General features: G+C 49.4%; 1 protein-coding gene across 4 annotated transcripts in view; it reads left to right on the plus strand.

The window, feature by feature from the left end:
* The first annotated feature begins 3,047 nt into the window (after positions 1–3,047).
* DOCK11 (dedicator of cytokinesis 11) overlaps positions 3,048–27,363 on the plus strand; it is a 198,083-nt gene continuing 173,767 nt past the window's right edge. For 2 of the 4 annotated variants that reach the window (XM_047765105.1, XM_047765106.1), the window contains exon 1: positions 3,054–3,299. In XM_047765105.1, the coding sequence (XP_047621061.1) occupies positions 3,198–3,299 (102 nt within the window). In that variant the 5' untranslated portion in view covers positions 3,054–3,197. Of the gene's footprint in view, positions 3,300–3,498; positions 4,647–27,363 lie in introns of those variants that run through there. The other 2 variants (XM_047765108.1, XM_047765107.1) reach the window with 2 other exon arrangements.

Below are 27,363 nucleotides of genomic sequence, written 5' to 3' on the forward strand. Positions count from 1 at the left end.
TATGCAAGCATCTCAGTTCACATGTGAGAGTTTTTATTTGGCATTGATTTACTGAAGTGGAACTTCTATGTCAAAGGGCTCAATGGCATTTCTTTTGGGGCGGGGGGCACGCCCGAGGCATGCAGAAGTTCCCGGGCCAGGGATTGAACCTGTGCCACAGCAGCGACCCAAGCCACAGCCAGGACAACAATGGCTCCTCAACCGCTTGGCTGCCAGGGAACTCCTCTATGGCATGGAGTTCATGAATCTCAGGTTCAGTTAGGATAGGGTTAACGTGGCAGGTAAATTCGTGATAAAATCAAAGGTACTTAACAACTGTGGAAAAGAAGTCACCCAATAAAATACTCTATTGGGAGATGTCAGATTGCCTCTACATTTGCCCTTTACCATGTGAGTGCAGTCATGTCCAAATCCTACTCATCCTTAAGGTCCAACTCAAACACCCCCTCCTTCAGGAAGCCTTCCTTAAGCTCGAGTCCGATGTGATCTTGCCATCTCCATGTTTACATCAAGTATGGTCCTTATCACATACGTCCTTGTATCACTGATGTATTTTCTACTCGACTTTTTTCCCCCCCGAGGGGATGGACAGTGTCCTTAATTCATCCTGCATCCTCCCTCAGTGCATAGTACAGTGCTCGATGTTTATGTAATTACACAGAAGCCCTAAAGCAAAAACGTGACACCTACAGGCTGAAGAGTAAGTGCGGAGCCTACATAATGACCAGATGGTGTTTGCATACCATCCATGTGACATATGCTTCCGATGGCGCACAAGGCTCTGTGGAAACTGCCTATTTCTCCGATTCCATCTCATACTACTCCTCTTCCTTCTACGCTCCAACCATGCCGGCCTTTTTTTCTGGCTTTGAATGCATTGTGTCCTCCCCCATTTCCAGGCCTTGGTACCTGTCATTCCTTCTGCCTAGAGTGCTCTATTTCCTGATCTCTGTTGGCTGCTTCTTTGCCTTCAAGACTCAGCTCAATTTTTACCTTCTTCAAGAGGGCTTTCTTGGCCATCTATTCTTTTTTGTTTTGTTTTGCTTTTAGGGCTGCACCTGTGGCATATGGAAGTTCCCAGGCTAGGGGTCGAATCAGAGCTGCAGTTGCCGGCTGACGCCACAGCCACGTGGGATCCAAGCGCATCCTCCACCTACACCACAGCTCACAGCAATGCCTGATCCTTAACCCACTGAGGAGGGCCAGGGATCGAACCCAAGTCCTCATGGACACTAGTTGGGTTCTTTACCACTGAAGCACAACAGGCACTCGCACAGCTTTTGAGGGGAAAAAAAAAAGGTAGAAAAACTCAGGAGCCTTCCTCCCCCACTTTTATATTGGACAGGCCCAAACTGAATAGGAGTCAAGACCATTCTTCTAGTAAAGGAGAGTGACATTATCATGATTTTCTTGTGAACCAGTCATAACTTATCATCTGGAGCTGGGCCTGCCTTCCCTAAGCCCTATGGCTCTGCTCTAGAGCAGAAGCAAGGAAAAAGTGTTATGGCTGTTGTGGAGGTAACCAGTGGTGTGGGCCACGCAGGCACCCACATGGAACGGAGGTCGTGAATTCCGGCTGATCCACCTACCTTCAACAATAAACAAATTTTATATACACACGTACTGTGCAAAGCCAAGCTTGGTGATATGAGGTGTCTGCCTTTACAGGACCTCCAGGCCCCAAGCCCTCTTGGAAAGTTTGGGCTTTACTGGCATTCGTGTGATGGCTGCTGAAACAGACTGGTTGCTAAGAGACTTGGGCTTCTCTGGAGTCACAGAAACATCAACCATGCCCTGGTTTTCAAAGCAAAGTCCTATCTGTAGGTGTGACTGCTTGGTCTTTGAAGATGGGAAAGGTGGGGAAAGTGCCCATAGAAGGGCTGCATGGCTCCAGAGGAATTACTGGCCATTTTCAAACTCAACACATGAAGTAACCAGAAAGAAAACTGCAGCGATTAGCAGAATCTCTCACTTTGTACTTGGGGAGGTTTTACAGGGTCACCAGTAGTACTCGAAGATTTCACTTCCTTATTTCTGTCTTAAGCTTGTTTATTTTACATCTAGTTAGAAGATGTTCTTTGATTCTTGGGAAACAATTTCTTGGAAGGTGAAGAGGCTAAGGAAAGGAGTAGGAAATGGCAAGGTGATTGCAGAGTGTGTAAAAGCTTCTAGAAGCGCGCTAGGTCCTCCAGACTCCAGGTCAGGGCCTTCCCAACAGCACTCCCACCCCACCCCACCCGTGACGCACAGTCTCTGCAGAACGAGACAACCTGCCACAGGCTCAGGCCCCCCATGCAGCTCTCCCCCGCCCTGGTGGGGATGGGGGTGGGGGAGTGGGTTCTGCCACAGCAAGTTTCCAATCCCCAAAGGCTGCTCCCTCCTAGGGCTGCGCTCCCCCCACCCCGCCCCCCAACCACGTGAGGAGGACCGCGCGTAAGAAAACTGTGTGGACGGGAGAGGACCCTAGCGAGTCGCTCCAGCCCAAAAAATCGCTCTCCGTCTTTTGACATCGGCGCGACCCTCCCCGGCGGAGCACACAATAGGCGGCCTCTCCACGTTGTTCCGCAGCCCTTCGCCGCCTCGGCCCCCGGGGGCTTGCGGGGTAGGGGACACGAGAGTTCCCTCAGCCTCCCGGAGGGCCCTGCAGCCTCCGGGGCGGGAAAGGAGCGCTGGGGTAGAGCACACCGCTCACTTGGAGACATTTCGTGCCCCCCCCAACACACACACACACACACACACACACACGCACGCGCGCGCACACAAAACGAAGCAGCCCAGATCTCCGCTCCCGGATGAGGCTGCACCAGCAACATCAGCTGCGGGCGGAGCCCGAGCGGTTGCCACTTCCCCCCTCTTCCCTCGTGACCCTCGTCCCCCCTCCAGTTCTCCCTCCCCCTCCACACACCCTTCCTCGCCAGACACACCCTCCTCCTCGGGCTGCTCGCGAGTGGAGCTCGGGCTCTCTAGGGGAGGGAGCGGCCGCCGCCGTGGGGCAGGACAGCGGGCGAGAGAGCGAGTGAAGGAGGGACGGAGGGAGGGGCAGCGGAGGGCGGGAGGGAGGAGCCGCGGGAGCCGCGCCACCGTCGCCGATTGCGATGTGGCCGGCCGGCAGGCGTATAAACACGGGGAGCAGCAGCGACCGCGGCCGCCCCGGCCCGAGGCAGTGAGCACGCCCGCCGAGACCTGCCCGCGCTGCCATGGCCGAAGTGCGCAAATTCACCAAGCGGCTCAGCAAGCCCGGCACGGCGGCCGAGCTCCGGCAGAGCGTGTCGGAGGCCGTGCGGGGCTCCGTGGTGCTGGTGAGTGGCCGGGGGACCGGGCGTCCCGGGGGACGCGCTCCGGGCGAGAGCGACCCGGCGGCTTCCCGCGCGCGCGCGCGCGGGGGGTCGGGACGGGAACGGCGCTGGCGGCAGCCGCCGGGTGCGCTCCGCGCTCTTTCTCCGCTTCACTAAGTTTTCGCCGCGGCAGCTGCTCGCCAGGGTCCGAAGCCCTGGCGCCCGCTGACAGCGCTGCGGCTGCCCGGCTGCCAGGCACCGCGGAGGCGTGCGCCCGGCTGGACGCCTACGGGCAGTCGGGGGCTCGGCACTGGGGCCGGGGCGGGGGATGTGAGCTCGAGAGCGCACCCCGCGCTGCCCTAGACCCGGCACAAAGAGCGGGCGACCGGGGCGCGGCGAGATCCTGATTCCCTCCAGCCTGCACCTGAGGCAGCCTAGGCGGAAGGATGCGATGAATGTTTTGCGCGCGCACACACACACACACACACACTCGTGCGCGCGCGCGCACACACACACACACACACACACACACACCGTGTACACAAAAAAAGGAACCCCACCCAAAAAGCCCCGGGCGCCCAAGCTCCGGCGGGCGGTGAGAACAGAGGAAGCGGAGCGACTTCCTCCTGCTACTGGGGAGAGGGTGGTGATGGGTGTAGAAGGGGTGCTGCTGCTGCTGCTACTGCTGCCTCGGAGGGAGGGGACTGGAGACAACGGGGTTCCGGGGCAAGTGGGCGCGGAGTCGGCCGCCCCACGGGGAGGGTGTCCCCTGGAACCCGGGAGCGCTCCAGAAGCAAGGAAATGGGGCCTTGGGGGAAGATGGTGTACGCTGGTGAAGGGATGAAGGACCTGGGCTCAGAGCCGCACCACTCAGGGCTGGGGGATGGGAATTGGAAAGCGCGCTGACCCCCTGGGAACCCTCCCAGCGCACCCTCAGCCGCATCCGGATTGTCTGACTCAGGAGCGAAGCCGGCGGGTACTACTAACGGGCACTTGCCCCAGCTCCTGTTTTCAAGATACTCGTTGCCAATTTCCTGGACCAGCAAGCAAAACCTAAATAAGCAGTCTGGCTGGCTAATTAGCATTTGTTTTGTTACTTTGGTGTTTTTTGTGGGCTTTTTTGTTTGTTCGTTTTTGTCTCTCTCCATTCTACCTTACAGCGAGTCCTCTGCTGTGTTTAAATCTCACCGTTAAGAGTGAGCTCTTTTTGTTAAAACAACTTATCGGAAGGGAACTTCACAGCTTTTCCTTGTAATTTTTCTGTTGATCTTGTAGAATCTGTGATAAAACCAACATTAAAGGGAAGCCAGGGGCCTGATCCCAACAGTGGAGAAAGTTGACATTAGTGGGAGTTCTGGAGGAGGATCAAAGGTAAAATATGTACCTTTGAGATAAAGATCTGATCCCTAATAGCTACAACTGTGCAAAGCCAAGTGACTTTAAAGAAATCTCCCTATCGTGGCTGGACCCTTGAAAGTTTAATCCTGCTGTTTAGTAGAGCTGAAAACCCAGAGCTTTAATGTTGTTTTAATGGACTTGGCTTATTGTGTGTCTCACCGATTTTCGAATGAGGTCCTGTTGGGGTCAGATTGGAACCTCCATTGTCATCACAGGCAGTTGAGAGAGGAGGGCAGGCTGTGTGTAGGGAGTTTATACCAGGGCTCTCAACTTGGGTGTTTGTTAACAAGTGATTCAGTCTCCGTAGCACAGGAAATGCTTTCCTAAATTCAGGAGGAAAGAAAACCTACCTCACTTAAACAGGGGTGGCTGACCCTCCACCGCGTCCTTGTGTGAAGGGAGCCTGTGATGTGGACAGATGGTCTCAAGAGAATAAATGAGACTCAGCAAACCTCCACTGGGATTCTACCAGCATTTGACCTGCCACCCTCAGCAGCGAAAAGTTAACGTTCGCTTTCTTGCCCAGGTTTGAGGGTTTGACAGAGAGCTTGGGGGTGACACAGGTGCAGCTGTCCCTTCCTAACCATTGATTCTGTGGCAGAGCTGGAAAAACTGTTCGTGGGAGGAAACTCTTCTGGGCGAGGCTGCCAACCTAGCTTACTTGGGACCGAGGCCACAGATTTTTACCAGGCACAGCACAAGAATGATATTTATTTACTACTCTGGTATGTGGTCCACACTGCGATTTAGAGAGTGGGGGAGAACAGATTCTAGGAATCAAATTCAGTACCTGTCGAGCCCCTGCTGGGTGCAAGACCACAACCCCATATGCCCTAAAATTATGAGGGAATGTGGATGACCTCATCTGCATTTGTTTTCTTTAGTTCCAACCTGCGTTATCTACAGAGATGGATTTTAGATTAGTCCCAGCACCTTAGTGAATGCTGTTTTGTAGGAGACCAGTCCATTACGAAGTAAGGAACAGTCTAAAATGTAGAGTGTCCTCTCCTAAATGGCTCTTTCTTGGGCTCGGCTTTTCTGACACCAAGAGCTTGTTAACCAAAGCTAGCAGGACTCCCCTTGTGGCGCAACGGAAATGAATCCAACTAGGAACCATGAGGTTAAGGGTTCGATCCCTGGCCTTGCTCAGTGGATTAAGGATCCGGCATTGTTGTGAGCTGCGATGTAGGTTGAAGACACAGCTCAGATCCCGAGTTGCTGTGGCTGTGACTGTGGCCGGCAGCTGTAGCTCCCATTAGACCCCTCGCCTGGGAACCTCCATATGCCTCGGGTGTGGCCCTAAAAGGCAAAACAAAACCAAGAAAAAAAAAAAACCCAAAAAACCCCAACAAAGTTAGCAAAGCCAAGAGTGGCAGGAGAGCAAGTGGACCATGTTACAGCTGCCGCAGCAACCTCTGATTCTCTTCTGATTTAAGACCCCCAAATGTATACTGGGGCCTGCTGAGGGGGATTTACACTCACTGCTGTAAACCCATGACACTCGAGTTAGGGTTTCAATATGGAGTCACATATTCATTAGATTTCAATATGGAGTCATTCCTGGCACTGATCAAGCTTTCCTGTGGTGTCTCTCTCCCTAGAACTTGGAAAACCCACCAAGCTGAACAAATATACAGAATTTCCTGTTTAGGTGGTTTTCCTTTTTTTTTTTTTTCTTTCCTTTTTTCTTTTTAACAATTATACCCTTTTTAGTTGCTAACATCATTGAGTTTTGTTCACTGAAAAATTTTTTGTTTGGAGAAATTCAGAAGGCCTGGGCTGCTATATATAGCATGTAGTTGTGGATTCCAACCTTCATTCAGTTATCAGTACTTCCTCGGATCTATTCACTACATAATGAAGCAGCCAGAGGAAGAGAGACTGTTTCGTTGCTGCATTTTTTTCTGTAAGTTCGGCTTTTTTTCTGAAGGACAGTTTTAACCCAGGCAAAGGGCTAATTACAGAATTAACCACGGGCAGAGATTTCTCAAGAGAGGCTTGGGGAGGAGTATTACAACCCGAGAGCGTGTGTGATTAACTGGGAAGTGTTTACATGGATGCACATTTAAAAAATGCAGAGTTTCACCGCTGTTTTTGTTGTAATTCAGGATGTAGCTCTTTGTGCCTCTGGGGGAACAAAGGCATTTGATAAACCTGTTGTATTCCGGCTGCCCGCGGGAGGAGTCTTTGTGTCAGCCTGGCAGAGTCACTCCTAGATGTTTAAAGACTGTTTGCTCGCTGCTGCTGAACATACCCTCAATTCCTTGTGAGCCGCTGAAGGATCAGGAAAGAGTTGCTCTATATTACGGCTTGTGGCCCCTTGAGGCAGGGCAGTGCATGCCTGGTCCCCTGGCTGGCACCGGCCAGATGGCACAGAACAAGGCCAGTAAGAGAAAAAGCTCTCTGAGAGCTGAGAATGGCCCATTAGGGTCTGCAGCTGCTGACACCCGTCTCACACACACACACACACACACACACACACACACACACACACACACACACTCACACACCCCCTACCTTTTCGGGGAATGTTCCGCTTTAGGTTTGCTTTTAGGGAAGGCCTGAAAATGAATCTGCTCCCCTGTTCCCTCTTCCCAGGGGAAATTGTGGAAAATACTTAATAGAGGACAAAACAACGCATATGGTAGAATAAAGCCAGCTGCAATGGGCTCTGACCGTAAGTCTCCAGTTCAGAGCTTTAGCCGGGCTCTGAATGAACTGAGAGTCGGGAGATTGCCCCAGAGTGTTGGCAAGTAAACGTGAAATAGTCTCACTGCCCCTGTTGGCTCCTCCAGGTTGGAAAGATCTGTCCAAAAGCCCAGTTCAGAAGTTGCTGTGAAACCTGAGAGGCCTCCTGCCCAAACCCTCTTTGAGGCACCAAATTGTAGAATTTGTTTTCTAAGCTGAACGTGTTAAACAAATTTATCGTATAATTTTTTTTTTTTTTTTGGCTGCACACAGGGCCCGTGGAAGTTCCCAGGCCAGGGATCAAACTCGTGCCACAGCAGTGACAGTGCTGGATTCTTAACCCACTGAGCCACCAGGGAACTCCTGTCATACCAACTTTAATTTTTTAATTAAAAAAATTTTTTTGTTGTTTTTTAGGGCTGCACCCATGGCATATGGAGGTCCCTAGGCTAGGGGTCGAATCAGAGGTACAGCTGCAGGCCTATACCACAGCCACAGCAACGCCAGATCCGAGCCATGTCTGCGACCTACACCACAGCTCACAGCAACGCAGGATCCTTAACCCACTGAGTGAGGCCAGGGATCAAACCCGTAACCTCATGGTTCCTGGTCGGATTCATTTCCGCTGCGCCACAATGGGAACTACCCAACTTTTACATAATCATTTCACTTATCCATATCTTATGAATATTTCTTCACGTCGATGATAGAAATCTACATAATCACGTTTATCGACTGCCAAAAATTCTGCTGTGGGTGTGCCATGGGTAATCACCCTTTGTTTGATACTTTGAGAATTTCTAATTTTGTGGTATTATAAACATGAGCTGTCCAGTACAGCAGCTGAGACACATGCAGCTATTTACACTTACATTTGAATTAATTAAAAATAAAAAAAATCAGTTTCCAGCTTGCACTTGCCACAGTTCAGGTGCTCAGTATCCATAGAGGATAGATAACACAGGGAAAGAACATTTCCATCATTGCAGAAAGTTCTTTTGGACAACGCTGGTATTAAATATGCCTTCAAATATGCCTTCAAATGAACATCTCAGAGCAGGTACTTTCAAACTGGCCAGACTGTCCCTTTAGGATAAATTTCTACCATTGGAATTGCTTGCTGAACCATTGGACACATTTATAGCACTAAAAATTTCTCTTAAAGGTGCTGCTAGATTGCTCTGCAGGAAGTTACTGCCTTTTGCTCCTTCATCACCAGAATGTGTGTGTGTGTGTGTGTGTGTGTGTGTGTGTGTGTGTTTCCCCTCTCCCAAGCCAACACCAGTAATGAAGATTTTTTTCTAACCTTTGCAGTCTGATAGGAGATAGATGGCCTATCACTGTTCTCATTTGCATTTCTACTTTGATTAATCTCGAAGCTGAACAGGTTTGCGTGTGTCGATGAGCCATTTGGATTTCTTCTCTTGAGGATTCGAGTGAACTGTCTTACAGACTTATTTCCTGGTTTGTAATTCTTGTACTAACGGTCTCTACCCTAAGATTCTGTTTCGATAAGTCTGGGGGGTGGGGCCAGGGCATCTGTACTTTTAAAAATTACCCAAGGGGGAGTTCCTGTTGTGGCTCAATGGTAACACACCCTGCTGGTATCCGTGAGGATGCGGGTTCCATCCCTGGCCTTGTTCAGTGGGTTAAGGATCCGGAGTTGTTGTGGCTGTGGTGTAGGCCAGCAGCTACAGCTCTGATTTGACCCCTAGCCTGGGAAATTACATATGCTGAGGGTGTGGGCCTAAAAGCACACACACCCCCCCAAAAAAGAAAAAAACTACCCGCGGTGTTTTTGATGTGCACAGAAACACAGGTCTAGACCAGTTGCCTGCTCAATGCAGGGATGTCTGCTGTACAGCTCTGAGAAATGGTTACTAGCTTCGCCTTCAGAGCTCCCTGCCTGTTAGAGGATTGGGTTAGAAACAGCGCTTGCACTGAAATTTGTTCTCTGAAAGTTCCACCCCTGGGCTAGACCTAGCTCTGCCATTTGGAGCCACACAGAATATGCTTCCTCTTTCACATGACAACCCTTCAAATATTTGGAGAAGGCCACCATGTCATTTTTAAATTCACTCTTCCCAAAGCCCAAGAGCCTTCATTTCTTTCTTTCCTTCCTTCTTCACATGACTTGGTTTCAAGATGCCGCGATGCCCACCATCGTAATCTTGTCGGGGCTCTTTTCCAAGGTTTCAGGGTCCTCCTTAAAATGTGGGAGGCAGAGCCGGGGCTCAAAGGTCAGACCTGGGCTTGGATCTGCCCTCTGTCACCTGCTTGCCTTGCGAACCGAGGCAAGTAAGCAGGCCTCGTTTTCCTCATCTGTGAAATGGGTACACATAGTGGTACTGACCTCCTGGCGTTCTGGTGAGGGTCGAAGACGGTCATGTATGGTAAGTGTCTGATGGCTAAGTCATTCCTAAAGGTTTGGAGGGAGTGGGTGAAAAAAGAACGTATTCTAGAAGGCTCTGTCAGAGTACAGTGGGGAAGGGGGCAAGATTTCACACCAAGCCAAGAAGTTAGGGGCTGTGTGTGCCTCTCTTGTTCCCAGTGCCTCTCACAGCGCCTGCCACGCGGTAGGGACCCAGCGGATAATATGCGGGCAGCAGGCCCCAGTGTTGGGTGACCGACCGGAAGCGAGGTAACTCCTTGAAACACAGCTAGATGGTTCCGCAGAGGGCTAGCAGAGGTTTGCAGTGAGGCCGAGGTGAGGGAGGTGATCAAATCAGGAGGATTTGGTGATTCTTGAAGGCGGAGCAGAGGGGAAGGAAGAAGTGGGAGGAAGAGAGAGGAGAGGAGCTGCGGTCAAGGTGCCTGATGTTTGTCAGCCGGGGACCCGGAGCAGCCGCCGCCGCTGCCGCCGCCGCCGCCGCCGCAGGGGAAGGGAGAAGCCACGGGGCGGCCTCTGCTTGAGAGGGTCGTCGGGGCCAAGCTGAGTTTCCGTTGAGCCAGGCGCTGGACAGAACCTGCTGGGGAAGGGCTGCGCGTGTAGCGTTGCGTTTTGGCACAAGTCTAGGGTTCTCGAGGGCAGAGAAGAAAGGGTTCCAAACGGGCTCAGGAAGGGGAGGAAGGGCCGGGGCGGGCCGGCGAGGGGAGATTAGCTGATGGAAGAGGTTTGCACCTTTGGGGGTGATTAGGGAAGTGGGAGGCAGGGCGTGGAGGACCGGTCTGGAGGCCAGCCCCAGACTTCCAGTTAGAAGGGCCGAGGCCGGTTAGGGCCCCCCTCCCCCTTCCCGGGCAGCTTCCCCTCCCGGGGCCAGAAACCCTCGGTGGAGGGTGGACCAAGCTCCTTCCCCAGGTGCCTGGAGAGGCGCAATAAGGTGTGTCCTGCTCTTTAGGGACTCACGAGCCCCGGCAGGGAGAGGAGATGTATGCAAATATCTGTGCAATAGAGAAGATGGAGGCATGGCCCGATTGGTGCAGCCTTTTCCTCTTCAGTTACATCATTTCTACCCGCTCTTTTTTTTTGAGGGGGGATCCTTAACATTTTTCAAGAGGTCGGTCCTTTCTGGGTTCAATCGCGTTATGTTAGGCCTTTGCTAAAGCAGTGTGCATCTTGGCATTTCCCACATCTATTCAACTACAGGGACCTTTTTTTTTTTTTTTTTTTAAGAAAAAAATGGCAACAGGGAAAGTAAATGGCAGCATCTCACACTCTGAGAAATTCATGCACAGTGTATATGTGTAGCTGACCTTGGCATTCTGTGCCCTGAGCTCTGTGATTGCCCGAGGGCTTGCTCCCTTCCCAAAGCCTCAGGGCTCCACCTCTGGAGCCCCCTTGCTTGTTTGTTGGAATTCCATTCAGAGGAGCCATGCCTCCCTGGTTTTGATTTCTTTGGAGATACAAACTTGTCAGTAGGCATGTTGAAAAATTATTAGTTTTTTTTTTCTGTTTTCTATTCTCTCTCTCTTTTTTAAACACAGAAAGGAAGGTTAGAAACCACAGGCAGGAGAAGGAACGAGAGCTGTTTCCCCTTTTCTATAAATCCTAATAGTAATTTTATGATACGTTTCTCTTGGGGACTTAGATCTCTTGGTTTCCTTTGGCTTTTGTCAGCAGTGCAGAAGGGTTCATGGGTCACAATGGCCTGTCCCTTATGTCAACCAAGAGCCAGATGCCTTCCAGATTCTTGCAGGGCTGCACCCTGGAGGCTTCCAGAGCAGTAACTGGGGCAAAGGGACAGTCTCATTCAGCTCCATTGCCTGTAACTCTTGCTTGTTAGAGCAGAGTGGGCTCTGGGAGCTCACTGCCTGGGTTCAAAGTTCAGCTCCACTGCTTATTGGCTGGGTGACCTTGGGCCAGTTATTTAACCTATGCCGTGATAACCCTCTCACGGGTCTGTTGAAAGGCTTCACTGAGTTGCACGTGAAACGCTGGGGAGCAGGTCTTGGTACAGGGAAGGCAGTGGACAACAGTTGGCTCTCATTATTTATTTTTTATTTTTTGTCTTTTTAGGGCCGAAGCTGTGACATATGGAGGTTCCCAGGCTAGGGGTCCAATTGGAGCTTCAGCTGCCAGCCTACACCACAGCCACTGCAATGCTGGATTCTTAACCCACTGAGCAAGGCCGGGGATCGAACCCACAACCTCATGGTTCCTAGTTGGATTTGTTAACCACTGAGCCACCACGGGAACTCCGGCTGTCATTATTACTCTAGGCTTTATGACAGGCCAGAGAAGGCTTTTGTGTCTGTGTTACAAGTTAGCAGACCAAAGTAAAGAGGAAGAAGGGAAGCAGGTACCCTTGCTTTTTTCTTTCCTAGCTCCAGATCGCACTCCAGTGGGTGAGCTACACGCGTGGCTGAGCCAAGACTCATACCCTTCCTGGAAGAACAAGCTGGCTGCCTGTGAGGTCCTTGGGAATATCCATTCCCAGGCAGACTCGGTCATATTAAAGAGCCCAGTGGATTGTGAACTGGGGCTCTGGGTCTTTGGCAGTTCTTGCCGTCAGGCTACTCAGATGAGTGAGTGGGACAGGCTAGTGTTTTTTTGGTTTGTTTGTTTTTTTGTCTTTTTGCCTTTCCTAGAGCCGCTCCCGCGGCATATGGAGGTTCCCAGGCTAGGGGTCTAATTGGAGATGTAGCTTATGCCAAACCACAGCAACGAGGGATCTAAGCCGCGTCTGCAACCTACACCACAGCTCATGGCAACACCAGATCCTTAACCCACCGAGCAAGGCCAGAGATCGAACCCGCAACCTCATGGTTCCTAGTCAGATTCGTTAACCACTGCGCCACGACGGGAACTCCCAGGCTAGTGGTTTTAGTGGGGAGGAGCACTCCATCCTGTGCCTGGGAAGAAGGTCCACTAGTCTGGGGAACTTAAGACAGTCTGGTTTAGGTAAAGGCCAGGCTAGAGGAGCATCGGCTCCTGTGTGGAAGGATAGAACTTGGGCGCGCTGTCCTTTCCCTCTCAAAACCTAACATCTCTTTCACTCATTCATCCTTCCTTGGTTAAAAAAAAAAATCAAATGAATATTGAAATTCAAATGCCATTTTAAAGATGTATTTTGGAAACACGTCTGTCAATGGAAACATTTAGAGCATGAAGGCCTCCTAAGAAATTAATGTACTTTCTATCTGGCGCTTCTGGTTTTGTGGTAGCAGGATCGCTTCTATGAGGAATAGCACATACAGGTTTCCAGCAGAGTCGATACTGTGGAAAATATGCCAACTGTTCCAGGGACATGCGGTTTACCTATTGTCTACACACAGCCTCGAACAATCATGCCAAAATTTGCTATTAATGATTTCCTGCAATTCTCTTCCACCTAATTTTTATTGCCCATTGAGTTTATCGTTGACAGGAAGTTGTATTTTTGCCTTTCTTGACAGCTTGCGTTGGACTGTATGTGTTTCAAGCTGCTGAGAAATGTTTGAAGGCGTTCTGATACTTCGGCTTTCCCGTCATGTCCCTTTCCTTGATGACCGAAACATTTTACTGGGTGAGATTTAACTAAGAAGTCAAGTGTTCTTCTAAGCCTCGGAGACAGAACATCTCTGTTTGAAGTGCTGCAGCGAGGTGTGTCAGGCTGCGGAATGCCTTTGTACTGGAGTTGGTTTTTAGACGACGACAAGACTTTGTATTTTTTTTTTTAAGTTACATTTTTTCTTATAATTGATTTACAGTGTGTTGTCAATTTCTGCTGTACGGCAGAGTAACCCAGTGAGTTATACATAAGACCTTGTATTTTTAGGGAGTTTCCATTGTGGTGAAGTGGAAACTTATCCAACTCGTGTCCATGAGGATGCGGGTTTGATCCCTGGCCTTGCTCAATGGGTTAAGGATCCGGCGTTGCCGTGAGCAGCTGTGGTGTAGGTCGCAGATGCGGCTCTGATCTGGCGTTGCTGTGGCTGTGGCGTAGGCCAGCACTTGACCCCTAGCCTGGGAACTTCCATATGCTGTGGGTGCAGCCCTAAAAAGCCAAAACAAACAAACCAAAGAAGACCTTGTATTTTTATAGCCCTGATCTTATGAAGCATTAAAAATGCTGTTGTGCCTATGACCTCACGTGTTCTAACAGGTCACTACAAAACACACACCACACTGTCACTTCTCTTTATTAAGTGGGGAAACGGAGGCATGGTTTCAAGTGAGGCAGGCTGTAGGCCACCCATATTTGCTCAATGACAGAGCAGGTAATGCAGTCCAGGTGTCTCAGTTTCTTTGGCATCATCAGGTAAAGAAGCACTAGCTTCCCGGGCCAGATTCCACAATAGGTGGGGTGGAGGAAGCTCTTTTTGTGTGGTTTTGGCGATGAACTCCTTTCATTGGGAAACAGTGTTTATTTCTGAACAAGCTTAGGTCTCTTTAGTGGGAAAGTAGGAGGTGAGGATAGGAAAAGAAAAAAAAGAGGGGTGGGTCGTTATTGAGAAATGTGGGCAAGATCAGTATAGATTTTTCCTTGCCAAAGTCAGCTTAAGGATTTAGAGAACTGTTTGCAATTGGCTGTTCTGCCTTTCTGTGCCATTTGAATAACTATATGGGGGAAAAAAAAGTCTCTAGAACACTGGCTCTGCTGAGGTACCTGGGATCATTTTCATGGAACTGTTTTCATGATTTTTTTTTTCAAGCAGGTTAGTGCTATCCAAAAATAACAACATATGTATTTCTCCCCATGCCTTTTATATGAGGTGTCTCGCTTTCCCACTTGAGCAACTGCCAGCTTTCTGCCTTCCAGGACCCGTGGCCCACGTTCATGGCGGGAGTGGAAGAGTGTTGTTGGCAAAAATCAGCTTATCTGCCTAGGTTAACAAGTTCCTAAGCCTTTGGTCCATGACACAGTTTCCTAGAGACCTGGCGGGGGCAACACCACCGTCTAAGTTGCCGGACTTACCACTGAGAAATGCCTGAAATCGAGGAGGGCCCCGAATCAGCTGTGGCACGAATGGAAGGAGAGGTTTCTCTGCAGAGCTCGTAGGAGCCAACAGCTCTTCTTCTGTCCAGCAGAGTGTTGAGCTCGCACCGTGTTGTTGGTGCAGCAAAGAGGGTTGTCCCTGCTGCCCTGATCCCGGGGCGGGGATGTGGGGCGGCGGGAGAATCGCGCCTCCACTCCTAGTGACCGCGGGATCGCTTACGGAGGCGCTCTGCCTCTGTCTTCCCCGTCCAAGCAAAACGAAATGGTCTGGCAGAGTTCTCACCGGGAGAGCCAGAAGAGCATTCCTTAAGGCTTTTTGCTTCAGTTCTGTGATTGAGGCCCAGCTCCCCGCTCCCAGCCTCCCGGCCTCCTATGCGTGGAGCTGGAGCCACATGGATGCCCATGGCGGGCTTAGCAACCCCTGGGGCCAGAGGCCAGCCCAGGCCGAAGCAGAGGACATCAGAGACCTCCTGTATTCAGAGCTCGGGATCGGGGTCTTCCGCCCTCTAGGCTGCCGGTTCTACCCTGTCTGTAGAATCCACTTCTGGCCACTGGGTATTACCTTCTTCCTTGTCCCCTTGTGTCACTCTCCCAGCCACTATGTCCTTGTCTTGACTCCTTACCCCATATCCTACCCTCTGCTTGGATTTGCCAGCCAGTTTCCCAGCTTCTCTAGGAGAGTTCTCGTCTTGTCGCTGGTCCCCAGGAGGGCTGTGCAACCCTCACCGTGGACTGGACCACAGCTAGAGCTCGGCACGCTGGGAGTGTGGGCTGAAGACGGGAGTGACTGCTTGGAGAACTCAGAAAAGGCAGAGTGCTTGAGATGAGGAGTTGCAGGAGTTCCCACTGTGGCTCATCAGGTTAAGGACCTGACTAGTATCCATGAGGATACCTGCTCAATCCCTGGCCTCGCTTGTGGATTAAGGATCTGGTGTTGCCACAAGCTGTGGCGTAGCTTGTAGATGTGGCTCAGATCTGGTGTTGCTGTGGCTGTGGCGTAGTCCGCAGCTGCAGCTCCAAATTGACCCCTAGCCTGGAACTTCCATATGCTGCAGGTGCAGCCCTAAAAGAGAGAGAGAGCGAGAGATGAGTTTTAGCAGCAGCCCTGCGGAGAGGCTCACTGGGTGCATGGCGGGTCCATCTCCTATGGCCACTGTAACATTGTTACAAACTCAGTGTCTCAAAACAAGACAGATTTGGTAGCTGGTAGTCTTGGAGATCAGAAGTCTGAAACAGATTTCACTGGGCTAACCCCAAGGTGTCTGCAGGTCCTCACTCCCTCCCAGAAGCTCTAGGGGAGAATCTGGTTCCCTGGCCTTTTCCAGCTTCTAGAAGCTGCCTGCATTCCTCGGCTCGTGGCCCCTTCCTCTGCCTTCATGCCGCCAATGAATGGTCAAGTCTTTCTCACATCCTATCATACTGACGCTGCTTCTGTCATCATGTCGCCTTCTCTGCTTCTGACTCTTCTGCCTCCCTCCCTCCCTCCTTTAGAAGGACTCTTATGATGACATTGGTCTCACCAGGTAAATAACCTGGGATAATCTCCCCATCTCAGAATCCTTAACTGAATCACATCTGCAAAACCTCTTTTGCCAAGTAATGTAACATAGGCACGGGTTCCGGGAATTGAGACGTGGACATCTCTGGGAAACCATTATTTCTGCCTCGTGTCCAGGCGTGGCTGGAGGTTGAGGAATGGTGAAATCCTAGGGTCAGATGGGGTCCCAGCATGGATACCGACCTTACGGTGGAGGAGGAACAGGGGTCTGCTAGGCTGGTAAACCATGAGCCAGGTGCAAAAGCCTACACAGAGTTAGAATGAGGAAGCATAAGCCCTTTTGAGATGTTTGGCTGAAAAGTGCTTTATACAGGTTTACAGTCTGCAATTTCAATTTGGATGTTTTCTTAAGTTCTTCATAATTAAAACTTCTTTTCCCACACAAAACCCCCTCAGTCTGGAGTTCTTGTAAGTGGGCACTGCTTGCAGACTTGAGGTGTTTTAAGATACAAGCTGGCCAGACACTTAGCAGGCACTTAGCCAGCTCAGGCCTATGGAATTTTCCACCCTCAGCTAAAGAGTAAAGAGGTAAGGGTGTGTGTGTGTGTGTGTGTGTGTGTGTGTGTGTGCGCGCACGCGCGCGCATGCACTTGTGTGTGTGTGTGTGTTTAAAAGAGAAGAGGATGGTTTCACATCAGAGAATAACGCTTTGGCTGGTAAGCCCCAAGATACCTCTCATGTGACAGTGTGAGAGACACTTCACCCATCTCGAAGGTCAAGTTAGACCAGGCATGGCGCTGCTGCATTTTCAAGGCAATTGATGGGACCCTTTCCCAGAATTGGGTTTCTAAAACACGTGATTAGAGAAGCAGACAGAAGGACTGGAAAATCTCTCTGATTCCTTCTGGCTTCCTGATGATTTCAACTGAGAGAGAAATTGAAACTTCCTCTCACTCACCAAGTCCTGTCACTGCCATCCTAGAGACACACGCCGCAATAGCTTCCTGGCTCATCACGTCTGCACCAGCCCTCCTCATGCTGGCCACTGACAATATCCACGATGAGCTGACGGCAGAGAGCTTTACTGCCCCGAAGAAGCCCTCCATCACAGATGCGAATTGCATTTTCTGTTTCTACATTGATTCTAATTGGCCATGGCTGTGTTTCTTTGAGGCCTGGCCTATGTTTTTTTCAGGCTCTTGGGTAACTGGCACTTTCACTGTGCACCGAAAAGCTTTCTGTTAAAGGTTGGGAAACCCCTAGATTTTGTTTAAAAATCTGTGCAGACGAAATATGTATTAACCACCTTCTCGTTTTCCGGATCCAGTTTGCCTTTTTTTCCTCCTCAATGGGAAAACAGTGCCAATTCTCTTATCAGCCACCTCAATTAAAAATTGCTGATGTTTTCAATGGAATTACCTTCAAATTTTTTCTAATGTATTTATATACTACAAATGTCTAGAATGCAAAAGGGTATTAACTGTAATCCTATTTAAATCTTTTTTTAGAAATTGGTGTTCACTTTCTTTCTGTGAGAGGCTCTTGCCCTTTAACCCGGCTTATTTTATTACATTTTTTTTTCAGGGTATTTCACTGATTGACTCCTTTCTGTGTGAGAGCTTTTCCTTTTTCACCGGCCCGCGTCTGAACGTCATGGCTTATGAGTAGTAGGCATTCAATCAGTGAGCTTCGTGCCAGAGTTGATGCCTCAGGAACATTTGGGAGTGTGGGTATATACCGGAAGAAACTAGAAAGCAAATGTCTTGTTTGAGAGTGAAGTAGAGAGAGAAACAGAGAGAGAGAGAGAAAGAGAGAGAGAGGAGGCATGCTGAGTTGCAGGAGACAAAGCTGCCTTAGCTGAAGGAAAAGATAGATCCTTTTCTTTGGGTCATGGTAAAACCCCATGGGAGAGGCTTTTAGAACTGTTGTTTGAATTGAAGAGAAGCAGAGAATCTAGTTCTACTGATTTCTTTTGAATGGGTTAAATCTACTTCAGGCAAGGTTGGGGGTGGGCTGGGGAAAATCAGGACAAGGACTTAATCTGAGGAAACTAAAGGATAAAAATAAGATGGAAGGTGAGTTCCCATCGTGGCTCAGTGGTTAATGAACCCGACTAGGATCCATGAGGATGTGGGTTCGGTCCCTGGCCTCGCTCAGTGGGTTAAGGATCCAGCATTGCCGTGAGCTGTGGTGTAGGTTGCAGCTGCAGCTTGGATCTGGCAGGGTCTGGTGGGGCTGTGGCTGTGGTGTAGGCTGGTGGCTGCAGCTCCGATTCGACCCCTAGCCTGGGAACCTCCATATGCCGTGGGTGTGGCCCTAAAAAGACAAAAGACAGAAAAACAAAAAAGATGGAAGGAAGGGTTTCCCCCTCCTCCTTATTATAATAGCCAAGAGACCAGAGATGAAAATATTAACAATATTTAAAGTGGGTAGCGGTATGTGGGTAGGTTCACACAGGAAGAGGTCAAGCCCTGTGGAAACTAGGTAGATGGAAGAGTTTTGCGTGGGACCGAAGCGGGGCCGAGGAGACTCTGATTCCAGGGATGGTGGCAGCGCGCCTTGTCCTCTTGCTTTATTCAAGACCCCCAAACCATGAGTCAGGGAACGTGGCGGATACGCGTGTGCAGTTCTGTGCCGTATGTGGTAGCTGGACCCCAGTTCTCCAACTGAGACGTCAGAGCCTTCCGACTTCCAGAAACCGGGAGAGGCCAGATGTCTTGGGGGGCGTCACGGGTGGAGGGACTCGGGTGCCAGGTCGGCCGGCCCTCCCTTCCTGCATCTTCTGGTGGCAGAAGCAACTGTTCCCACCTGTTCCAGACCGGATTTCTCAGGGCAGCAGCCTGCGGGACCCGGGTGGTGGCAGTGGAGGCGGCCCCTCCGAGGCCTGGAGACTTTCTCTGAGAGGGGCGCCCCCTGCCTGGGGCCGGATTCCTTTTATCTGCCTGGGTTCTCTCCCAACCAGATTCCTTTCTTTTCTTTCTCCTTCTACCTCCTACCGCCTCCCGATTGCTCTCCCGTCATTCTGGTTTTCCTCAAGTGCTGCTCCTGACCATCCCCTCTCTGCCTCTCTGCGCTGCGACATTCTGGAAGCTTCTGTATAGCTGGTTCCTGACGCCAGCCTGCGCACCACGGCTCTCCCATCCCCCGGCGCCAGGCTCTGGGAACTTCTTCCACCAGGGGCACACTCTCCCTCACCCCTCTTCGTCTTTTTCGCACCTCTTCCTTCTCTTGCCTTCAGTTTGGCCATACAGTGTTCTCCGTGGGCCAGGGCCATCACCGTGTTTATTTTTTTTAACCTTTTCTTTAGCCAAGCATGGAAAATTCCAGAGGCCTGAGCTAGTGATGGCTGGGTGCCTTTTCTGGAAATCCAGTGGCCTGGATGCTAAGGGAATGGCGTGGAGCGACACATCTGGCAAGGTTGTCCCCTAACGTGTCCCGGCTTTGGATTTAGTTCCAACCAAAAGAAGCAGAGCTTCTGTCTGTGGAATTGTGGAATAAGAATGAAAAGTTTAAGAAATGATATAATTACAACTCTAGAGCCCAGTTTACGTCACTTTGTGTGTGTCTGTGTTTTGTTCTCCCCCCCCCCCCCCCCCCCCCCCCCCCCGATTTCATCAAGGAAGAGTGGCCTTTGGCTTAGTAGACCTTTCAAAAGTGAAACCTTCCACCAGTGAAGTTCCCGCAGCTCCTTTTCAGAGAGGATTTTGCCTTCTTGGGGTGGTGAGTTGGCAGAGGCCGCACACACTTCAGTGTCTCCTGGGGATCACGAGCATCCTCCTAGCTGACACCAGGTAGAATGGAGCAGGTCTATCCCACTGTCTCGTTTCTTGCCCCATCCTCGGAATAATCATTTGGGTAGGGATCTTGTCCACATGTCCCCAGGAGTGTGACAAATCAGAGTGGACCCTCCTGACGGTAAGCAAAACAGTTATTGTCTTTTTTTTTTTTTTGTCTTTTTGCTATTTCTTGGGCCGCTCCTGTGGCATACAGTTATTGTCTTAAAATAGCAAGAAACTGACCCAGCATTCAGCTGCCTCTTAGGAAGGGATGAGGGAAAAGAACAAAATCCCCAAACCCATAAAAGTACCAATTCTGTCTGCATTGGCTCCACATTACCGTAAATGAGCACCCAGATTTTCCTAGCAGGCCTTCCTGCTCCTTCCTGTCCACCAGGAAGGCCCATCCCACTTTTGAATTCTCTTCCCCCGCCGCATCCCTTCCTGTGGCCTGGACGCCAGCTGCGCTGGACCATGGCTGCTCCCCAGACACTCGACCCTTTCTCATCTCCATACCTTCGCACTGCTGACTCCTCTTCCTGGAAGGCCCTTCCAGCCCCTCCCCTGCTAAAGGGAGTCGTGACTGTCAAAGGGCCACCCCCAGCCTCCACATTTGGAGCAAGTTGCTCCTTCTGCAGGCCTAAGGGCTTCCTGCTACTTAAGTTGGTTTCCTGTCACTGATGTAAAAAATTACCATCAAGTAGGTGGCTTCAGACAACAAATTAATTCTCTTAAGAGTTCTGGAGGCCACAAGTCTGGAGTCAGTGTCACCGGGCCACAGTGGGAGCATTTAGGGCAGGATCCGTTCCTTGCCTCTCCCAGCTCTGGTCGCTGCCAGCATCCTCTGGCTTGTGGCTGCATCACTCTAGTCTCCGCCTCCATGGGTCACATTGCGTTCTCTTTGGGCCTGTCAGATCTTCCCCTGCCTTCTTCCTCTAAGGAGACGTGTGACAGCATTTAAGGCCCACCTTGATGATCTAGGAGGAGCTCTTCATCTTGAGACCCTTCTAACCTCAACCTCATGGGTGAAGACCCTTTTGCCATCAGGTGGCATTTGCAGGTTCTAGGGATTAGGATGGGAGCCTGTCTTTGGGGGTGGGGGGAGCATTTTCCGGTCTACCACTCTGGTTCTCTCGTTTTAGAGACGATTGACTTCCTGCTGCTTCATAACTATAGTTGACAGCTCTTCTTGTCCATTAGCATGTGAACGCCTGAAGGAGCTGACCTGAGACTAGAAGGGCTTAATGCTTAGTAGTCAGAGGGCCAGAAAGGTGCAGCAGTTCCAGTGACCCTCTCTGTTACCTTGGGCGGGCTCCTTAACTCTGTGGATCTTCCTTGTGCTCCTTTGTAAAGTGGAGATAATATTGACCTCTGTGGGCCTTGCAGAGTTGTTATAAGAGCAAAACAATAGGAGTTCCCGTCGTGGCGCAGCAGAAACGAATCCCACTAGTATCCATGAGGATGCGGGTTTGCTCCCTGGCCTCGATCAGTGGGTCAGTGATCCAGCATTGCCGTGAGCTGTGGTGTAGGTCGCAGATGAGGCTCGAATCCCCCGTGGCTGTGGCATAGGCTGGCAGCTGTAGCTCCGATTCGACCCCTCCCTAGCCTGGGAGCCTCCATATGCTGTGAGTTGGGCCCTAAAAAGCAAAACAACAACAACAAAAAACCACAAAAAACCAACCAAACAAAAAAAGCAAAACAACAATCCTCCCCACGCCAAGCTTAAACAACTTGAATGTTCAAAAGCAAGGGATTGGGCAAAATTTACATCCATACACTAGAAAACCATGCGGTCATTAAAACGGCACCTCTGTTTATTATTGACAGGGGAAAAAGGTTAGGTTATGAAACGGCAAGTCTGATTGTATTTTGATAAGTTAATGCACATGGGATTTTAGGTGCTTAACCACTCTGTGCCTCAGTTTTCTCATCTGTAAAAGGGAGGTAGTGATAGTACTGACTGCAGGGTTGTGATAAGGGTTGAGTAAAATAACACAATAAAACATTTAGAACAATGCCCAGAATATAAGAAGCACCGAATAAATGTTAGCTGTTAGTATTGTTGTTATATTCAAAGAAAACATTCTCGGAGTTCCCCGTTGTGGCACAGTGGAGACGAATCCGACTAGGAACCATCAGGTTGCGGGTTCCATCCCTGGCCTCGCTCAGTGGGTTAAGGATCCAGTGTTGCTGTGAGCTGTGGTGTAGGTCGCAGACACAGCTCGGATCCCGTGTTGCTGTGGCTCTGGTGAAGGCTAGTGGCTGCAGCTCCAATTCGACCCCTAGCCTGGGAACCTCCATATGCTGTGGGAGCGGCCCAGGAAATAGCAAAAAGACCAAAAAAAAAAAAAAAAGGAAACATTCTCAAAGGGAATACCTGTGTGTATAATATTTGTGTGCGTATATAGAATATTACAAGTATGTATCTCTGGGCAGTAGGATTATGAGTAAATTTTATTCTTGCTTTACATTTTCTGATTTTAAAATATATTATTTCTATAATCGGAAAAAGTAGAATTCAAGACAAGTTCCATACTTACTTTTCAGGCTTACTGTATTTCTGTGACATATGTAAGTGTGTACGCATGTGACATAAAGTATCTGCATGGTAATTAGCCTGGTGCTGTTAACATCACGATAGTTTCTCCTGTAACCCTGCAGCTCCTTGCCTGTTGCTTTGCACATCTCGCATGCTCTGTCTCTTGAATCAATAAAATTAGGATGGTCTAGAAACGAGAGATCAGTTCCCATTTGCTTTTCATTGCTACCTGCTTGAGTATTCCTACAATTCTGATCGTGGAGTCCCTGGAAAGCGACCGTCAAAGGGTGTGTGGATTTGTAGGTAGACTCTCACGATGTGTAAGCCCATATATCTCCGTATGTCTATGTGATGTTTCATGTTATCTTCACAGCTTTTGAGAGACAGAAATGCCTACTCTGAATTTTCTGAAATGTAAATTAACATTGCTCTCATCTTTTTTGCATGTGACCTGTGTCTCAGGTTGTCAGTACTGTAGTCTTCCTTTGCAGCCTTTCGTGTTATCCATCACTAGAGGGACTTAACGTTCAAGCAAAGCTAATTAATAGGTGATAGTATTGATCCTGCAAGGATTTCTGGTTGCAGTTTTCCTGGTTTTTGAACACGCTGTATCTCCGTCCTTTTATTTAAAAATAATCTCAGATTTCTTGTGGATTTAAAACAGATGGATGGGAGAATTAACGGATGAATTAGGAGCTCTGAAATGGAAGGTCTTGCCTCTGACATTTCAGATAATTAGATTATGCGGCAGATCTTGAGGAGCAAGTCTGTCTCCTCCCCTCTGTACTGTGTGCCCCCCTCCCCCCCACCCCAGCAGCACGTACCTCCTTGAGTTCATTTCTTTTTCGTTGCTTTGGTCCTTCTCTCTCTCCCCCACCACATTTGTCACTCCCTTTTCTTTCTAACCCCCACGTTGGCGATATAAAACTGATGTATAAAAATTGACTTGTTGTATTGAAATGGAATTTTGAATATTTTCTCTTTATAACCTCAAAAGTAGGGGGGAGAGAGGCCTGAAGAGGGCACGCACAGAGGAACTTTAGAGCAGTGAAACTACTGTGTATGGGATTCTGTTGGGAGATACATGTTATAATAGATTTGAAGCCCATGGACTGTCCCAACACCAAGAGTGAACCCTGGTGCCACCTATGGACTTGGAGTGATTATGATATGTCAGTGGTGGTTCATCAATTGTGACAAATACACCACTCTGGTGGGGGCTGTTGACAATGCCAGAGGCTGTGCCGTGTGTGTGGGCAGGGGGTACACGGGAACTGAACTCTCTGTACTCTGCTCACTTGTACTGTGAACTTGCAACTGCTCGAAAAATTAACGTCTATTTTAAAAAAAATAACCGTACGTGAAATACTGTATTTGGGGGAAAAAATAAACCTCAATGTAGTTCTTTTGTGCTTATGTGGACCTTTAATTTTTTTTGCCTGTGTCAGTGGTCCTAGTTTTCTCCCCCCCCATCCCTGGTAGTTTGGAAGGTTGCATTCGCAGCTCTCTTGCCAATTGGTTTGGCATCATTATGAAGCCTAACAAATGCGAATTGAATGGTTTGAAGACTTTGGATGAAAAGCGCGAGGTAGAAAGCAAAGCAATTTTATTATTAGAGTGGGGGAATTATGAGTCAAACGTTTTAAGGTCACCTCCTCACTGTATGACCTTGGAGGCAGTGAAATGGGTATGGGCGCCTCCTGGGCCACAGTCATGGCCAAGAGGTACCTGTAATCAGATTGAGACGTTGGTACAGCTGTGTTTGCACCCACGAAGCCCATGTGCAAATCAAATCATTTAGCATACATTAGGGGACTCTGAATTTTGAAGCAATTTCATTGGAATCTTTTGACAAAGCAAAGAATCCTTTTGTAATGCAAATGACCGCCCACTAATTTATATCTTTTGTAAGGTAGGATTTGATGCTTTAAGTTTATATAATTCCTGTGCCATTTAAAATCAGATTGTTTTGGTGCCTGGGAGAGAAGAATCCCTCTGGGAAGTTGCTTTAACTCCTTCAGCCCTGAGGAAGCCATTTAGTCAATTATTGTTTCTGGGAACTAAATAATACCCTTGTCACCTGAAAGATTTAAAATAGCCTTTGTAAGTGGCTCCTTGGTCTCTGAAAGAACATGACTCATTCCTTCATTGTAACCTGAACAGAATCCAAGTGTCAGAAGACACGGAGAAGTGGACTTAGCTTCTACTTCTAAACATCGATACGAGAGGTTTTAAATATTAGGAAACCAATACGATATGAGTGAAAAGTTGATGGTTGGAGCCACTATATTAGGATGTGGCTGAAAGGGCAAGGGGTGGATGGGCAGTCCTTTCTAGACTATTCCTTGAGAAATTCTTTTTTATTTACTTCCTTATTTTTTTCTGTCTTTTTAGGGCTGCACCGACGGCATATGGAGGTTCCCAGGCTAGGGGTCCGATTGGAGCTACAGCTGCCAGCCTACACCACAGCCACAGCAGCGCAGGATCCAAGCCACCACGTCTGTGACCTACACCACAGCTCACGGCAATGCCCGATCCTTAACCCACTGAGCAAGGCCAGGGATCGAACCCGCGTCCTCAGGGATGCTAGTTGGAGTCATTTCTGTTGCACCACGGTGGGAACTCCTTCTTGAGAAATTGTTGGAGTCTTGAGCTCCATTTGTATTCCATGTAGCATAGGTTGTCTTATTCTTTTTGCCTCTGGAACCCCCTGCGTTTCTGACTGCCCTGTGTTTCCACGTGGCCCCATCCCATTTCTTCCGCCAGCTTGACTTAGAGTTGCTTCTCCCTCAAGCAGTCTTTGGATCCATCTTCTGCACACAACCAGTGAAGGGAAACTAGCTGTATTAGAACAAGTCTGGCATCAGTGCTGGGAGATAGATTGCATTCCTAACCCGTCTTCTTGACAATATGAAATGCGGCTGTGGAGGGTGAGGGTCTCTAAGTCTGGGTCAGCTATTGCCTTTCATTGACCTCAGTGGATGCCACTTGATGGAAAAATATGGTCAGGGTTCACCCTATGGAATCATTGCTTAATATTGTAGATGACTCATTGGAACTAGCGTGTTAGAAAATCACTTCCAGATGTGTAGCAAAAACTTTTTCCAAAAGGGAGGAATAAACTCTGAAAAACTTGAGTTCGTTTTCTTATGGCTTTTTATGATCTGAGGGCCAGCATCAGATCTTCCTGTGTATATGGTTAGTCAACATATATTTGGCGTTCTAAGTAGTATGATCCTGTTCAACTTAATGTTAGACCAGCACCCATGTAAGTGGGGGGCTGCCTTCCGCTGGCCTCCTTACCCCCCTATCAACTCCTGCCCTCCCCGTATTTCCCGTCTTCTCATGATGATGAATGGTCGAGAAGCCTTACCTAGTTCCTCAGGAGCTGGCCTCATTCTTTTTTTTTTTTTTTCCTTTTGCTTTAAGGCCACACCTGTGGCATATGGGGGTTCCCAGTCTGGGGGGTCCAACTGGAGCTGCAGCTGCTGGCCTACACCACAGTCACAGCAACATGGGATCCGAGTCGCATCTGCAACCCACACCACAGCTCACCAAACGCCGGATCCTTAACCTACTCATCAAGGCCAGGGATCGAACCTGCGTCCTCGTGGATGCTAGTCAGATTTGTTTCTGCTGAGCCACGACGGGAACTCCTGGCCTCATTCTTTATCATTATCAGCAAACATCTCTTGAGCATCCCCGTGTGAAGGTGCCTTGCTAGGTACCATGGAGGGTGAAAGAAATATCTCATTGGGAGGCAGAAGCAGCACAGGTGATACAGCAAAGTGACTGCACACGTGAGCATTGGTGTCTGCGTCTGAGTTGAAAGGCCACTCTCTAGATGGAGAACATTGGGACAGTTACTTAACTTTCTAAGTCTCATCAGTTTCTTGGTCCGTAAAATGGGGGTGACATTGATAATAATACCTCATGAGCTAAGTGTGAAGCCTAAATGACATAATTCATGAGAAACACTTGGCATCAGCTCCTTAAGTCTTGGTTATTGTTATTCATCTGCTTTGCCCACCCTCCACCCTGCCCCCCCGTGCACTTTGGGTGTGTTCGTGTGTGAAAGAACATGAAACATGAGTTGTTGACTGATGCCCGCTGAGAAGCAACTCCACAGTATGATTTTTTTGAGATGCTCTTTAACTCCATTTCACTCCAGCAGAGAATTCACTGGCCTCAGTGAAGTTTTAGTTGGGCTGTCTCAAAAGAGATTACGTGGAGTTCCCGTCGTGGCGCAGTGGTTAACGAATCCGGCTAGGAGCCATGAGGATGTGGGTTCGATCCCTGGCCTTGCTCAGTGGGTTATGGATCCGGCATTGCTGTGAGCTGTGGTGTAGGTCGCAGACGCGGCTCGGATACCATGTGGCTGTGGCTGTGGTGTAGGCCAGTGGCTACAGCTCCGACTCGACCCCTAGCCTGGGAACCTCCATATGCCGCAGGTGCGGCCCTGGAAAAAAGACAAAAAGACAAAAAAAAAAAAAGAGAGAGAGAGAGAGAGACAGAACGTCTTGTCATCTCCTCGGGGGCACAGGATGACAGATCTTGCAGATCGCGCAGTACTTAGAAGGAAAGTGTTCCTAAGTAGCACAGCCTGGAGCCCTTGCAGAAGCCAAGCCTGCTTCAACAAGGTGCGGTTGGTGAATAAAACTGTAGCATTTCCATCCTCCGTATTTGTTTCCACAACTTACCTGTTATCATGTTGCATGTGAGCAGTTTTCTATTGAGTGTGTATTCTTCCCGCAGATCTCAAAGCAATATGCATGCGTTTCTATATTAGACTGTGATTGAAACATTTCCAAAACTTGAAAACCACACCGGA

This window comes from Phacochoerus africanus, chromosome X, assembly GCF_016906955.1.
Source record: "Phacochoerus africanus isolate WHEZ1 chromosome X, ROS_Pafr_v1, whole genome shotgun sequence".
NCBI lineage: Eukaryota > Metazoa > Chordata > Mammalia > Artiodactyla > Suidae > Phacochoerus > Phacochoerus africanus.